Here is a 13,366-nt window from a genome sequence, read left to right as displayed (position 1 = left end):
TCTGTTGCTTTCTCAGGCACATTTGCAGGGAGCTGGACTGAAAGTGGAGCAGCTGGAACTCAAGCTGGTGCCCATATGGGATACTAGCATCACAGCTTTACCTGCTATGCCACAACGACCCCAGGTTTTTAAATTTCTAGGACTTGCTGGATAATTGTTGAAAAAGTTCAAATATCTACCTATTTGAAAAGCAGAGTGACAGAAAAGAGAGGTAGACAGAGAATTTCGACTGCTGGTTTACTCCACAAAGTCCCCAACAACCAGAGCAGGGCCAGGCTGAAGCTAGGAGTCCTGAATTCCATTCAGGTCTCCCACTTGATGGCAGGGGCTCAGTTATGTGGGCTGTTGTATGCTACCTCCCAGGCACATTAGCAGGAAGTTGGATTACATTTGGAGGTGAGACTTAATCCCTGGCACTCTGATAGGGGACGGTGGCATCCCAATTTGTGGCTTAACCCAATGCATCATGGTGCCCACTCCTTTAATATCTTCTGTTATATTAATGACAGCCTTGACTGATTTTAAAATTGTGACTTGTGTACTTTAAAATGGTTAAAAAAGAACTATTTTTGTTATATTTTCCAATAATCGTTTCTAAAAGTTGAATTGTGATCATATAGAAAAAATGTGGCCTACTCTTAATTTAATGTTGTTAAATTATTTTTCTCAAAATTCTGCTTTTGGCCTACCTGAAATATTCCCAGTCATTGAAATAGGAAGTAAAATAAAGGTCTGACACAGAGGGGAAACCAGTCTTTTGATCTAAATATAAGATCAAGGGGATTGATTCATAAAATTTTCTTTGCTGTAAAAAGGTAATAAAGTGGTTAATGTTACTACAATATTCCAGATAGTTTTGTGGTTATAATAGATACATTAATGACTGACTTCAGGAGAGAAATGAATTAGAATCTTTTTATAATGTGAAAATATAAACACTTACTGTTCTGTTACAGAGAGCTGAACCAAAACTTTATATTCACTGTTTTTTAAGATTTATTTATTTGAAAGAGTTACAGAGATGCAGAGAGAGAGAGAGGTCTTCCATTTACTGTTTCATTCACCAGACGGCCTCAATGGCCTGAGCTGGACTGATCCAAAGCCAGGCGCCAGGAGCTTTTTCCGGATATCTCACATGGGTGCAGGGGCCCAAGAATTTGGCTCATCTTCTACTGCTCTCCCAGGCCATAGCAGAGAGTTGGATCGGAAGTAGAGCAGCCGGGTCTCAACATGGTGCCCATATGGGATGCTGGCACTGCAGGTGGTGGCTTTACCTGTTAGGCCACAGTGCCGGCCCTTTATAGTCATTTCTTAGACTCTTTTTATCCCATATGGCATGCTTATTTGATCTTTTCATTCTGTCTGTATATAATGATCACTTGATTTTGAGAAGAATGAACTTGGTCAAGATTCAAACTGGCGCCTGTATGGGATGCTGGCACTGCAGGTGGCGGCTTTACCCACTATGCCACAGTGCTGGCCCCCCAAGCAGTGTCTTAATGACTGTTCCAAAAGGCACCCACTGCAGATATGACTTTTTTTTTTTTAAGTATATATTTGAAAGGGAAAGTAAGAGAGAGAGATTGCTCACATCTGCCGCTTGACTTCCCTAATGGCCACAATGTCTAGGGCTGGGCCAGACTGAAACCAGGAGCCAGGAGGTTCTTCCAGGTCTCCTACGTGAGAGAAGGGGACCCAGGACTTGGGTCATCTTCCTCTGCTTTCCCAGGCACATTATTAGCAGGGAGCTGGATTGGAGGTGGAACTCAAACTGGTGCCCAGTGTTGGCTTTACCCACTGTGCCATAACACCAGCCTCCAGATGTGATTTTTTTTTTTAAGATTTATTTTATTCATTTGAAAGAATCATATATAGAGATCTTCCATCTGCAGGCTCATTCCTCAGATGGCCCCAGTGGCGGAGCTGAGCCGATCCGAAGTAAGGAGCCAGGAGCTTCCTCTGGGTCTCCCATGTGGGTGCAGGGTCCCAAGGACTTGGACCATCTTCCACTGCTTTCCCAGGACATAACAGAGAGCTGTAGAGGAGCAGCGGGGACTTGAACTGGCACCCACATGAGATGCTGGCGCTTCAGGCCAGGGCTTTAACCCACTGTATCACAGTACCAGCCCTCCAGGTGTGATCTCTCTCTTTTTTTTTCAAAGATTTATTTATTTACTTATTTGAAAGGCAGAGTTACACAGAGAGAAGGAGAGGCAGAGAGAGAGAGAGATGAGAGAGCTTCCATCTGCTGGTCCATGCCACAATGGCCAGAGCTACGCTGATCTGAAGCCAGGCGCCAGGAGCTTCCGGGTCTCCCATGTAGGTGCAGGGGCCCAAGAACTTGGGCCATCTTCCACTGCTTTCCTAGGCCACAGCAGAGAGCGGGATCAGAAGTGGAGCAGCCGGATCTCAAACCGGTGCCCATACAGGATGCCGGAGCTTCAGGCCAGGCGTTAACCCGCTACACCACAGCACCAGCCCTGTCATTATTTTCTTAGTGATACAGTATATATAGCATTTGCAGTGCATTCGATATTATAATTACTTTAGAGGTGACTCAAGTACTTGGGCCATCATTTCTGTACCCCGTGACATGGATATGGCTGAACCCATTGTGTCACAATCCCTGCCCCAGTACTTTTTTTTTTTTTTTTAAGATTTTATTTATTTGAAATTGAGTTACAGAGAGGCAGAGGCAGAGACAGCAAGAGGGAGAGATCCTCCACCTGCTGGTTCACTCCCCAGATGACTGCAACGGCCAGAGCTGCACCAATCCAAATCCAGGAACTTGTTCTGGGTCTCTCACAAGAGTGTAGGAGCCCAAGGATTTGGGCCATCTTCCTACTGTTTACCCAGGCTATAGCAAAGAGCTGGATCTGAAGTGGAGCAGCCAGGACTCAAACCAGCACTGATATAGGATGCTGGCACTGCATGCAGCAGCTTATCCCATTACACCACAGTGTCGGCCCCAACCCAGTACTGTTTTTTAATTGCTTTTTGATTTCTAACCCTACGAGTTGGCAATTTAATAATTTTGTTTAAGAGAAAAGGCCATGAACCCAAGTTGTTCCCTAAACACCCAAAACTGTCACAACTGAGCCAAGGTGAATCTGGGTCCTGGAAACTCAATCCAGGTCTTTCATATGAGTAGCAGGAAGCAAAATAATTGAGACTTTGAAGGCTGACTTTCAGAGTCTGCATTAGCAGGGAGCCAGAATTGGGAGCCAAAGCTGGGGTTCAAACCTAGGTCCTCTGTTAGGTGATGTGAACACCCTTTATTGCTAGGCCAAATACCCACCCTTTACTTATTTTAAAGAATCTCTCTCTGTTTTCTGTTCTCTCTCTTACAAACACACACACACACATACACACACACACACACACGTCTTTCATCCACTGGTTTACTCCTTAAATGGCTGCAACAGCTAAGGCTGGGACAGGCTGAAGTCAGGAGTCAAAAACTACCCCCCATGTCTCCTACATTGGGTGGCAGGGGCCCAAGTATTTGGGCCATCTTCTGCCTTCCCAGGCATATTAGCCGGAAGCTGGGTTGGAAGCAAAGCAATCAGAACTTGAACCAGCACTCTGATATGGGGTGCTGGCTTTGCAAACAGGTGGCTTAACTCGCTGTGCCATGCCACCCCTGATTATTTTTTTATGATGAAAAAACATGTGTTTATAATTAGCCAACTGGACGTGGTTTAAATGATCCCAGTTTTGTTGGTAATATTCAAAGCAGCATAATTAAGGGCCAGCTGAAGATGTGCTGCCTTCCCTCCATCAGGTTGGATCAGGGTATTGACCTCAGCTGTGTTGGTGTTATAGCACGTTTTCACAGCCTCTTTGATCTGGTGGTTGTTGGGTGTACCATCCATAATGAACCTGTGTGTGGTTGTCTGCTGCCTTCTGCATAGCAGATCCCGTGGTCCGACTTCTTGATGATAGCCTAGTGGTCAAACTTGTTTCTGTTGGAGATGCTTTTTTGAGGCTATTTGGGTTGCTTCTGCAGACATAGTGTCTATGCCCACTAGAAAGTAGGTGATGGGGCTGGTGCTTTACCCGTGGTAAAGCCACTGCCTGCAGTGCCAGCGTTCCCTGTGGTCGCTGATTTGAGTCCTGGCTGCTCCACTTCCATTCCAGCTCTCTGCTATGGCCTGGGAAAGCATACAAGATGGTCCAAGTCCTTGGGCCCCTGCACTCACGTGGAAGAACTAGAGGAAGCTCCTGGCTCCTGGCTCCTGGCTTCAGATTGGTGCAGCTCCAGCTGTTATGGCCCTCTGAGGAATGAGCCAGTGGATGGAAGACCTCTCTCTCTGCCTGTGCCTCTGCCTTTCAAATAAATAAATAAATAAATAAATATATTTTGACAGTCAGAGTGGACAGTGAGAGAGAGAGAGACAGAGAGAAAGGTCTTCCTTTTGCCGTTGGTTCACCCTCCAGTGGCCGCCACGGCTGGCACACTGCGGCCGGCGCACCGTGCTGATCCGAAGGCAGGAGCCAGGTGCTTCTCCTGGTCTCCCATGGGGTGCAGGGCCCAAGCACTTGGGCCATCCTCCACTGCCTTCCTGGGCCACAGCAGAGAGCTGGCCTGGAAGAGGGGCAACCGGGACAGAATCCGGCGCCCCGACCGGGACTAGAACCTGGTGTGCCGGCGCCACTAGGTGGTGGATTAGCCTATTGAGCCACAGCGCCGGCCAAAATAAATAAATCGTAAAAAAAAAAGAAGAAAGTAGGTGATTTTCAGCTCTTTTTTTGTGACCAGTTGCTTGCCCTTTCAGCTCTGTTTCCTTGGCATTTGTGTAAACTTTAGCTGTGCTTTGGGGGTACAGGGACTTCTTTTTTAAAAGATTTATTTATTTGAAAGGCAGAGTGTCACACACAAATAACACATCTTTCTGCCTGCCAATTCACTCCCCACATGGCCACAGTAGTGGAGTCAGGAACTCCACCTGGGTCTTCCATGTAGGTACAGGGGACCAAGTACTTGGACTGTCTTTTGCCGCCTTCACAGGCCCAGTGGCAAGGAGCTGTATTAGCAGAGGAGCAGCCAGGTCTCCATCTGGCACTCATGGAGTGCTGGTGTTAAAAGCAACTGTTTAATCAGCTGTGCCACAAAGCTAACCCCAGGAGCTTCTATGCCTTCAGCTCCATCTTGGTGAAAAGCACCCCCCCCCCCTTTTTTAAAGGATAAGAAAAAGGTATACTTGAATTTGGGTTTGGTGATGGGCTGTGTGGGGGGGAGTGGGTACAAGATACACAGTGTCATTTTAATCAGTTTTTAAATTTTATTTATTCGAGAGGCAGTGTGACAGGGACAGAAAGAAAGAAGGGGAGATCTTCATTGATTCATTCTTCAAATGGCTGCAAAGGCCTGGGGCTGGGTCAGGCCTAAGCTAGGAGCCTAGAGCTCCATTTGAGTCTCCTGGGTGGGTGGCAGGCACCCAGAAACTTGGTCATCATCCACTGCGTTTCCCAGGTGCATCAGCAAGGAGCTGGATCTGAAGTGGAGTAACTGTGACTCTTCAAATTAGCACTCCCATATAGGATTCTGAGATCACAGCAGCGACTTCACTGGGGCCCTCCATTTAATCATTTTAGGTATACAATTGAGTGGTATTAAGTACATTCAAAATGATGTATAACCATCATCACTATGTTCAGTGTTTTCATCATCCCAGATAGAAACTATTCATTGGGCAATAACTCCCAATTCCTGTCTTCTACCAGTTCTTGTTATTGTTAACCTCTCTTTGAGTTTGCCTCTTCTGGACTCTTCCAGTAATAGAATCATAGACTATTTGTCTCTCTGTGTCTGGTTTATTTCACTTAGCATAGTGTTTTTGAGGTTTATCCATGTTATCGCATGCAAAAGAACTTCTTTATGTCCTAATCTGTTAAGTCCCAAGTTTTCAATTCTGCAAATATTTCAGTGATACATTATTTCAAAGTTACCACAAGTGGTATATTTATTGCTCAGTCTTTATAGGTGTCCTGTCCTGCATATAGGACAATGAGATGTAATCGATTACTATTTTCATTGTTTGTATGTGTCATATTTTGTTTATACACTCATCCACCTATGGATTTTCCGATTATTCACCTTTTGAATATTGTAAGGCTGCACAATCATGCTAGAAAGGTGTCTGAATTGCAGTTTTCAGTTCTTTTGGACTGCTGGATTATAGAGTATTTCTGTGCTAAGTTTTTAAAGAAATGCCTACTTTTCCACAGTTGGTGGGTCACTGAATGTTTTTACCAGTTGTTCTTGAGATTTAAATTTTTCCACATCCTTGTTGATACTTGTGATTTTCTGTGTTTTTTTTTTTTTTGTTTGTTTGTTTGTTTTGTTTTTGTTTTTAGATGTTCGCTCTGGTTTTTTGGGCATCTTTGTGTGTGAAGTGTGGTGTCTTGTGGTTCTGATTTGCATTTCCCTAATGACTAATAATGTTGGCCATTTTTTTCATGTGCTCTTCTGCTGTTTATGCATTACTCTTTTGCCTATTTAAAAGAAATGGAGTGAGTTGTAAGATTTCTTGTAGTCCAGATACAAGTCCTTTGTCAAGTATGTAGGAAAGGGTTTTTTTTTGTGTGTAGAAAAACTATTTTAGTTTCTAGCAATTTTTTTCCAAATTACAAAGATCATTTCATTTATTAATTTATACCAGGTTATTTTGATACTTTTAGTTCAATTTACTGATGAAATTGAATTTTACTATTATGTTTTCTTTGTAATGAGTGGAACTTAATACTAGGGTATACATAAAAAAGTTTTGCTTTCAGAGTTTTTTCATGGAAAGCGTAAAATTATGATTGTAGATTGTCAGCAGATAAGAATGCTGTATTTAAAAGTGCTGTGCCTGCCTTTAAAAAAAATTTATTTTATTTATTTGAAAGAGTTACAGAGACACACAGAGAGAGAGGTCTTCCATCTACTGGTTCACTCCCCAAATGGCCACAATGGCTGGAGGTGAGCCAATCTGAAGCCAGGAGCTGGGAGCTTCTTCTGGGTTTCCCATGTGGATTCAGGGGCCCAAGGACTTGGGCCATCCTCTACTGCTTTCTCAGGTGCATTAGAGAGCTGGATTGGAAGTGGAACAGCCAGAACTTGAACCTGCACTCACATGGGATTTTTAATCAGCTGTGCCACAGCGCTGGTCCCCATTCCCGTCTTTCTAAACTGTTGAATTATAAACATATGAAATATAATTATTGCTAATGAAATTAACAGAATTTGCATGAATTTTTGAGTGATTTCAGACTTTATTTCTCACAGGTGATTCAGAATATAAGACTCTAAAATTTTTCTACGTAATAGAAAATTTTTACATAGTATACATTTTTGAATAAAAACTAGAACATAAGATCTATCAAAAGATTCTCAGATTTATTATTTGATATAAAAAGTAATTTTATTTCTATGCAAAGGGTACATTTTAAAAAAGATTTATTTGAAAGGCAGTTACACACACACACACACACACACACACACGAGATCTTCCATTCACTAGTTCACTTCCCATATGGCCGCAATGCCCAGTGTTAGGTAGGCTTGGACGAAACCAGGAGCCAAGAGCTTCCTCTGGGTCTCCATGTGGGAGCAGGGTCGTAAGCACTGGGGCCATCCTCTGCTGCTTTCCCTGGTTGCATTAGCAGGGAGCAGGGTGGGAAGTAGAGCAGCTGGGACTCATGATATGCTGGCACTGTAGGTCCCTGTTACGCCACAGCACCAGCCCTAAAGTTTACTTTTTGAAGTTTTTTTTTTAATTTTTTTTATTTGACAGGTAGAGTTATCGACAGAGAGACAGAGGGAAAGGTCTTCCTTCCGTCGGTTCACTCCCCAAATGGCCTCTACAGCCGGCACTGCGCCGATCTGCAGCCAGGTGCTTCTTCCTGGTCTCCAAAGCGGGTGCGGGGGTCCAAGCATTTGGGCCATCCTCCACCGCCCTCTCGGGCCACAGCAGAGAGCTGGACTGGAAGGGGGCAGCCAGGACTAGAACTCCGCGCCCATATGGGATGTCGGTGCCGCAGGCGGAGGATTAACCAAGTGAAGCCATGGCATTGGCCCCATACTTTTTGACAGTTTTTAGCCTACTAGAAAAAGAAAATGAAATAACAAAAACGTTTAAAAATGTTTATTTTCATCTACTTGAAAAGCAAAGTAATAGACACCCCTTCAATCTACTGGTTCACTTTTCAAATGCCTACAGCAGCCAGGGCTGGGCGAGGCTGAAGCCACAATCCAGGAAACTCCATCCGCTTCTCCCACACGGATGGCAGGGGCCCAGACACTTGAGCCAGCATCTGCTGCATCCAAGGCTGCATTGGCAGGAAGCTGGGTTGGAAACAGTGGCCCAGACTCCAACCTGCACTTGGATGTGGCGTCCTCACTGGTGGCCTCACTCACTGTGCCACAGTACCCACTCCCCTTTAAATTTATTTTTGAAAACATCTCTTTTTTTTTTTCCAGGAATTTTATTACTTAATGAGTTAGATTAAAATTAAACCTATAAATTTTCTTTGTGTATTTAGTCTTTATTTAATAAAGATCTTTTAAGATTTTAAAAATTACTTTGATTGTTTTCAAGATTCAGGAACTCTCTTCTCGGGATTTGGTGTATAGCATCGTGACTGTAGTTAACTAACAATACTGTGGAATTTACTTGAAAAATATTTTAGAGTGTGAAAATTCCCCAAAACCTTTAAATTTATTTATTTATTTATTTATTTGAGAGGTAGAAAAATGGCTAGACAGACATGGAGAGCTCTCATCTGCTGGTTCATTCTCCAAATGCCCTCATTTGCCATGGCTGGGCCAAGCTGAGGGCAGGAGCCGTTTCTCCCATGTTGGTAGCAGAAATCCAAATACCAGAGCCATCACCAGGCCTCCCAGGGTACACACTAGCAGGAAACTGGATTTGGGAACAGAACAGGCATTCAGATTCAGGCATTCTGATGTAGGTTGTGGAGCAAACACCCATTCTCCAAAATTGGAGAGATTCATTTCAGCCGAGTATTCTAGAAAGGTTAAGGTTAATTTTGTAAATTTTATATATTTAAGAAATGAGAGTAATACAAGAATGTGGTACAAATGTTTGCCCTAGAGAGAAAAGTCTAAGTGTAAAAGAGAGCCATTTTATGCCTTCTAACGTATACATAAATAATGTGAATTAACTAAAAATAAGAAACATTCTAAAGACACATTTTGGAAAATTATTGATATGCAGCAATAATATTTGCTTTATTTTTTCCAGATATGGCCGTGTGGAAAGTGTCAAAATCCTCCCCAAGAGGGGATCTGAAGGAGGAGTGGCTGCCTTTGTGGATTTTGTGGACATCAAAAGTGCACAGAAAGCTCACAACTCTGTCAACAAAATGGGAGATAGAGACCTACGCACGGATTATAATGAACCAGGCACCATTCCGAGTGCTGCTCGGGGATTGGATGATACAGTTTCCATAGCATCTCGTAGTAGAGAGGTTTCTGGGTTCAGAGGAGGTGGTGGAGGGCCTGCTTATGGCCCTCCACCATCACTTCATGCACGAGAAGGACGTTATGAGCGGAGACTTGATGGGTAAGTTCCAAGGTTTCTGTAGGCAGGTATTTTGTATTTGATATGGTGAGAAACAGAAACTCGTATTTAGGGGCCCCAGATGGATTTTAAAATTTGGGCATTCTCAATGTTTCCTATTTTGGGTTGGAAACGGAAGTGATCCCTGTCTCACTGGCTGGTGTCTTGTGGAATCGTAGAGGATATTTCCTGCAGCTGATTGGATATCTACTCTTGAGATGTAAAGTGGTGGAAGATTTCCCATGGCAGCGTCATTTTTGGAGTTACCTGTCTTCTAGATGATTCCTTCTCTTGGATAATATTAAGGTGTTCCTTGGATATATCCCTTCTGCCCGATGGAGCTATTTGGCTACAGCTTATATGGTTGTACTATTTGGAATATTTCTGGAGTATTACAGCTTACAGATGATTATAGAAGTTGGTATCTGCTACTTCGTTTTCACTACATAAAATTTACAAATGAATTGGATTGTCACCAAAAAAAATTTAACAGACCATAATGATTCAGCCATTTGGATTCTACAAACAATAATTTAACATGGAGATATATACTTGGATGAAGAGAGAAGGTGATGCTTGATTTTCCTGTTTTGGATCTACACAATTTCTGTGTTGGAATTATACTCCTTGATGGAATTGGGGAAAATTGAGATGCTGGACGTTCCCAAATCCTGGAATATAGCCATTCTTTCCTAATTGCTGGAATGTATGGGATGCCATCCTGTCAAGACTCCATTAGCCCAGGGGAAGAGGATTACTATCTCATTTCTTATGCAAGTTGCTGCCCAATTAAAGGTACTTTAGTTTTGAACACATGGTGATGATCAGTTGTGGATACAGCAATCAAAATTGACTGGGCTGGATGACTACAAAAGCAAACAACTGGCGAGCAGTCGTCCCCTCAGCGAGCTCGATGGAATTGCAGGATATTTCCTCTTCTGCCAGCTGCCTGATTCACACTTAGGACTGGAGATTTTTATGAATGTGGATCAATTTATAATTGTCTACTATCTCAAGAAAGAAGTCTGGGGGTTTGAGAATTACAGTTTGTCTGGGACTACTTGCTTCCAGTGGAATTATTTTATCTGGTCACTAAGATTTTTTTCTTGTGGTTCATCTAAATATCATTTGACACCCTTGCCCATTAAGAAGGTGGATTACCCCCATAAGAGGGGCCAAAATTGGGGAAGTTATGTTCACAATTCTCTCCCTAGATTTAATTGGGATTATAGGTCGTGTTTCCACACTTGGAAAAGGTTGGTATGTCCTGACCTGTGTATATTAGCCCCTCTCCTAACCCAAGTCAAACTCTTTCTTTTCCCACTAACTCTAGAAGTATTTGATACTAATAGATGAATCAAAGGATAGCAATTAGATTTCAGCTCTGCTAGCCCTTGTGCCTGCCTTCTGTATTCTTCCTAATAGATAAGAACTTTGCATATTTATAAAATATCAACTGTAACAGTAATTCTCCTAGAACTTTTGTCTATTGCTTTTGTTATATCATTAATAATGACTTTAATTGATTAACATTTGATAGGATGCTAAATGAATTATTTATGAAATTTTCTCTTAAATCTCAATGGAAACTCTTGTTAGACATTGAATTAATCCAGATTTCAGGATAGCAGAAATAAAAAAGGAGAAAGTTATTTAATATATTTGGCCCGAAAGATTGAACTTTTTTGCCATGCCAATTCTTTCCATAATGGTATCAAGAAAGCAAAAAATAGCCTAGGAAGATGGAATTGTGAAATAATAGAGAAAATGAATGTGAAGAGATCTCAAATCTAGCCATCTATTGGGCACATAGTTTTAATTGTTAAAGATTTTGCCAGATATTCTTCATTGAATATATTTTAATTCTTTATCTTTTATGATTTCTTATTCCCTTTTGATAGATTAATCTAGAGATGAGGTTGAAGAGAAATTAAAGCTGAGTGATCTTTTAGGAACTCAGTAGCTGATTTCTGGAAGCCAAAGAGCACTTAAGATTTCTTTATAGAGTTAGAATTAGTTTTTAATATTAACACATAATTGCAAGTGTGTAAAATACTTCTTGTACTTTTAGGTTGATAAATGTTCATATCCTATTAAAATACTTTTAAATTAAATGAAGTTAATTGATAATAGTAGATGCATTAACAAATTAGATTATAGACATTTAAAAAATTATGTGGCGTTTGGTAGCATAAGGAGGTAAAATAACTCTTATTCTTTGTTAAATTTACATAGAATAGCATGTGGTAGTCTAATATTTTGATAGCCTAAGCATGTAGGATTGTTTTTTGGAATTTCATTTTTATTAAATGTAATTTGGCACAGCAATTTGTGTAGTCTGTATAATTAAGCAGTCTAAACTTAATGAGAAAAGGTTGCATTTAAATATTTTTCTGGACTTCCTTGAAAGTCCTTCCTACTACAGAACATTGCATTGCGGCTTTCGTGTCTATGTTAAAATGTGTGGAGATGTGACACAAAATATATTTGCAAGTAATCTGATGAAAGTGAAAACGCTTTCGTGTTAAAATGACAACCTCTTACTCAGTTCAACTTAAAATAGAAAAGAGGTGTACAGAATTCTTCTATATGCAAGTCAGAAAATCCTAATAAAATGGGCAACTGATATCCAGAACACAAGTCATGAAAGCCCAAACTACACTTAAAACAGTGATTTTTCCTCTGTGTAAATTAGTTTTGGAGTTCAGTAAAATGCTAAGCTTGTTAGTAGTTGCTTTCTAAGTGGGTTAATGCTGTCCAGGGAATGACCAGTTTCAAAGGCAATGTCGAAGTGAATATTTGCATGACTTGCTTTTAGTTTTACTTGTTCCTGTCTGATTAAATATTTTTCCCCCCCTCCTAAATGCAGGGCTTCAGATAACAGGGAGCGTGCTTATGAACATAGTGCCTATGGACACCATGAACGGGGGACGGGAGGATTTGATCGGACAAGACATTACGATCAGGATTACTATAGAGATCCTCGAGAGCGGACTTTACAGCATGGGCTCTATTACACTTCTCGGAGTCGAAGTCCAAACCGCTTTGATGCTCATGACCCCCGATACGAACCTAGGGCTCGGGAGCAGTTTACGCTGCCCAGTGTGGTACACAGGGATATCTACAGGGATGACATTCCCCGGGAGGTACGAGGCAGAAGGCCAGAGCGGAATTACCAGCACAGCAGGAGTCGGTCACCACATTCATCCCAGTCTAGAAATCAGTCTCCTCAAAGACTGGCTAGCCAAGCGTCCAGACCTACACGGTCCCCTAGCGGCAGCGGCTCTAGGAGTAGATCTTCCAGTAGTGATTCAATCAGCAGCAGCAGTAGTACCAGCAGTGACAGGTAGGTTAAACAGCCTTTGGTGTTCACAAATGAGCTGTTGAATTCTCCCCAATTCTCAGTGATCCGTGGTGGTGGTTGTTGACTAGTAGTATTAATTTTAAAGAATGTAATCTTGGCTCATATATGTACTGAGTACAGAAACTTTGATTAGCATGTGGCCATTGAATGAACCATTCTGTTAAGTAACCTGAAGCTATGTGATGATTTACAAATGCTGTTTCCTCCTCCAGGTACTCATTATTAGCATTAAATTGCCAAAAAGGAAGAGAGTGATGTAAGGCAAATCTTTTGTCTCTGAAAATGTGGTATCTTTAAAATTTTTAATGCCTTAGATGTATAGTACCAACTTATTTCTATTATTTTGGTTAAATATGTATTAGTGGGATATATTGTTGAAATGTTTATTATCAACTACTAAATCAACTTATGAACACATTTGAATTGATTTTTA

The 13,366-nt window shown here is 41.7% G+C and overlaps 1 protein-coding gene across 3 annotated transcripts in view; it reads left to right on the top strand.

The window, feature by feature from the left end:
- Positions 1-13,366, top strand: part of SPEN (spen family transcriptional repressor) — a 93,481-nt gene that overhangs the window by 18,036 nt on the left and 62,079 nt on the right. The window contains exons 2-3 of one of the 3 annotated variants that reach the window (XM_051836528.3): positions 9,252-9,572; positions 12,439-12,915. In XM_051836528.3, coding sequence (XP_051692488.3) covers positions 9,252-9,572; positions 12,439-12,915 — 798 coding nt within the window. Of the gene's footprint in view, positions 1-9,251; positions 10,826-12,438; positions 12,916-13,366 lie in introns of all 3 variants that reach the window. The other 2 variants (XM_051836529.3, XM_051836530.3) reach the window with 2 other exon arrangements.

This window comes from Oryctolagus cuniculus, chromosome 7 (assembly GCF_051225735.1).
Source record: "Oryctolagus cuniculus isolate XC-2025 breed Fujian yellow rabbit chromosome 7, ASM5122573v1, whole genome shotgun sequence".
In the NCBI taxonomy this organism is placed as follows: Eukaryota; Metazoa; Chordata; class Mammalia; order Lagomorpha; family Leporidae; genus Oryctolagus; species Oryctolagus cuniculus.
The sequence above is the reverse complement of the archived record's forward strand: the minus strand, read 5'-3'. Positions and strand labels throughout refer to the sequence as shown.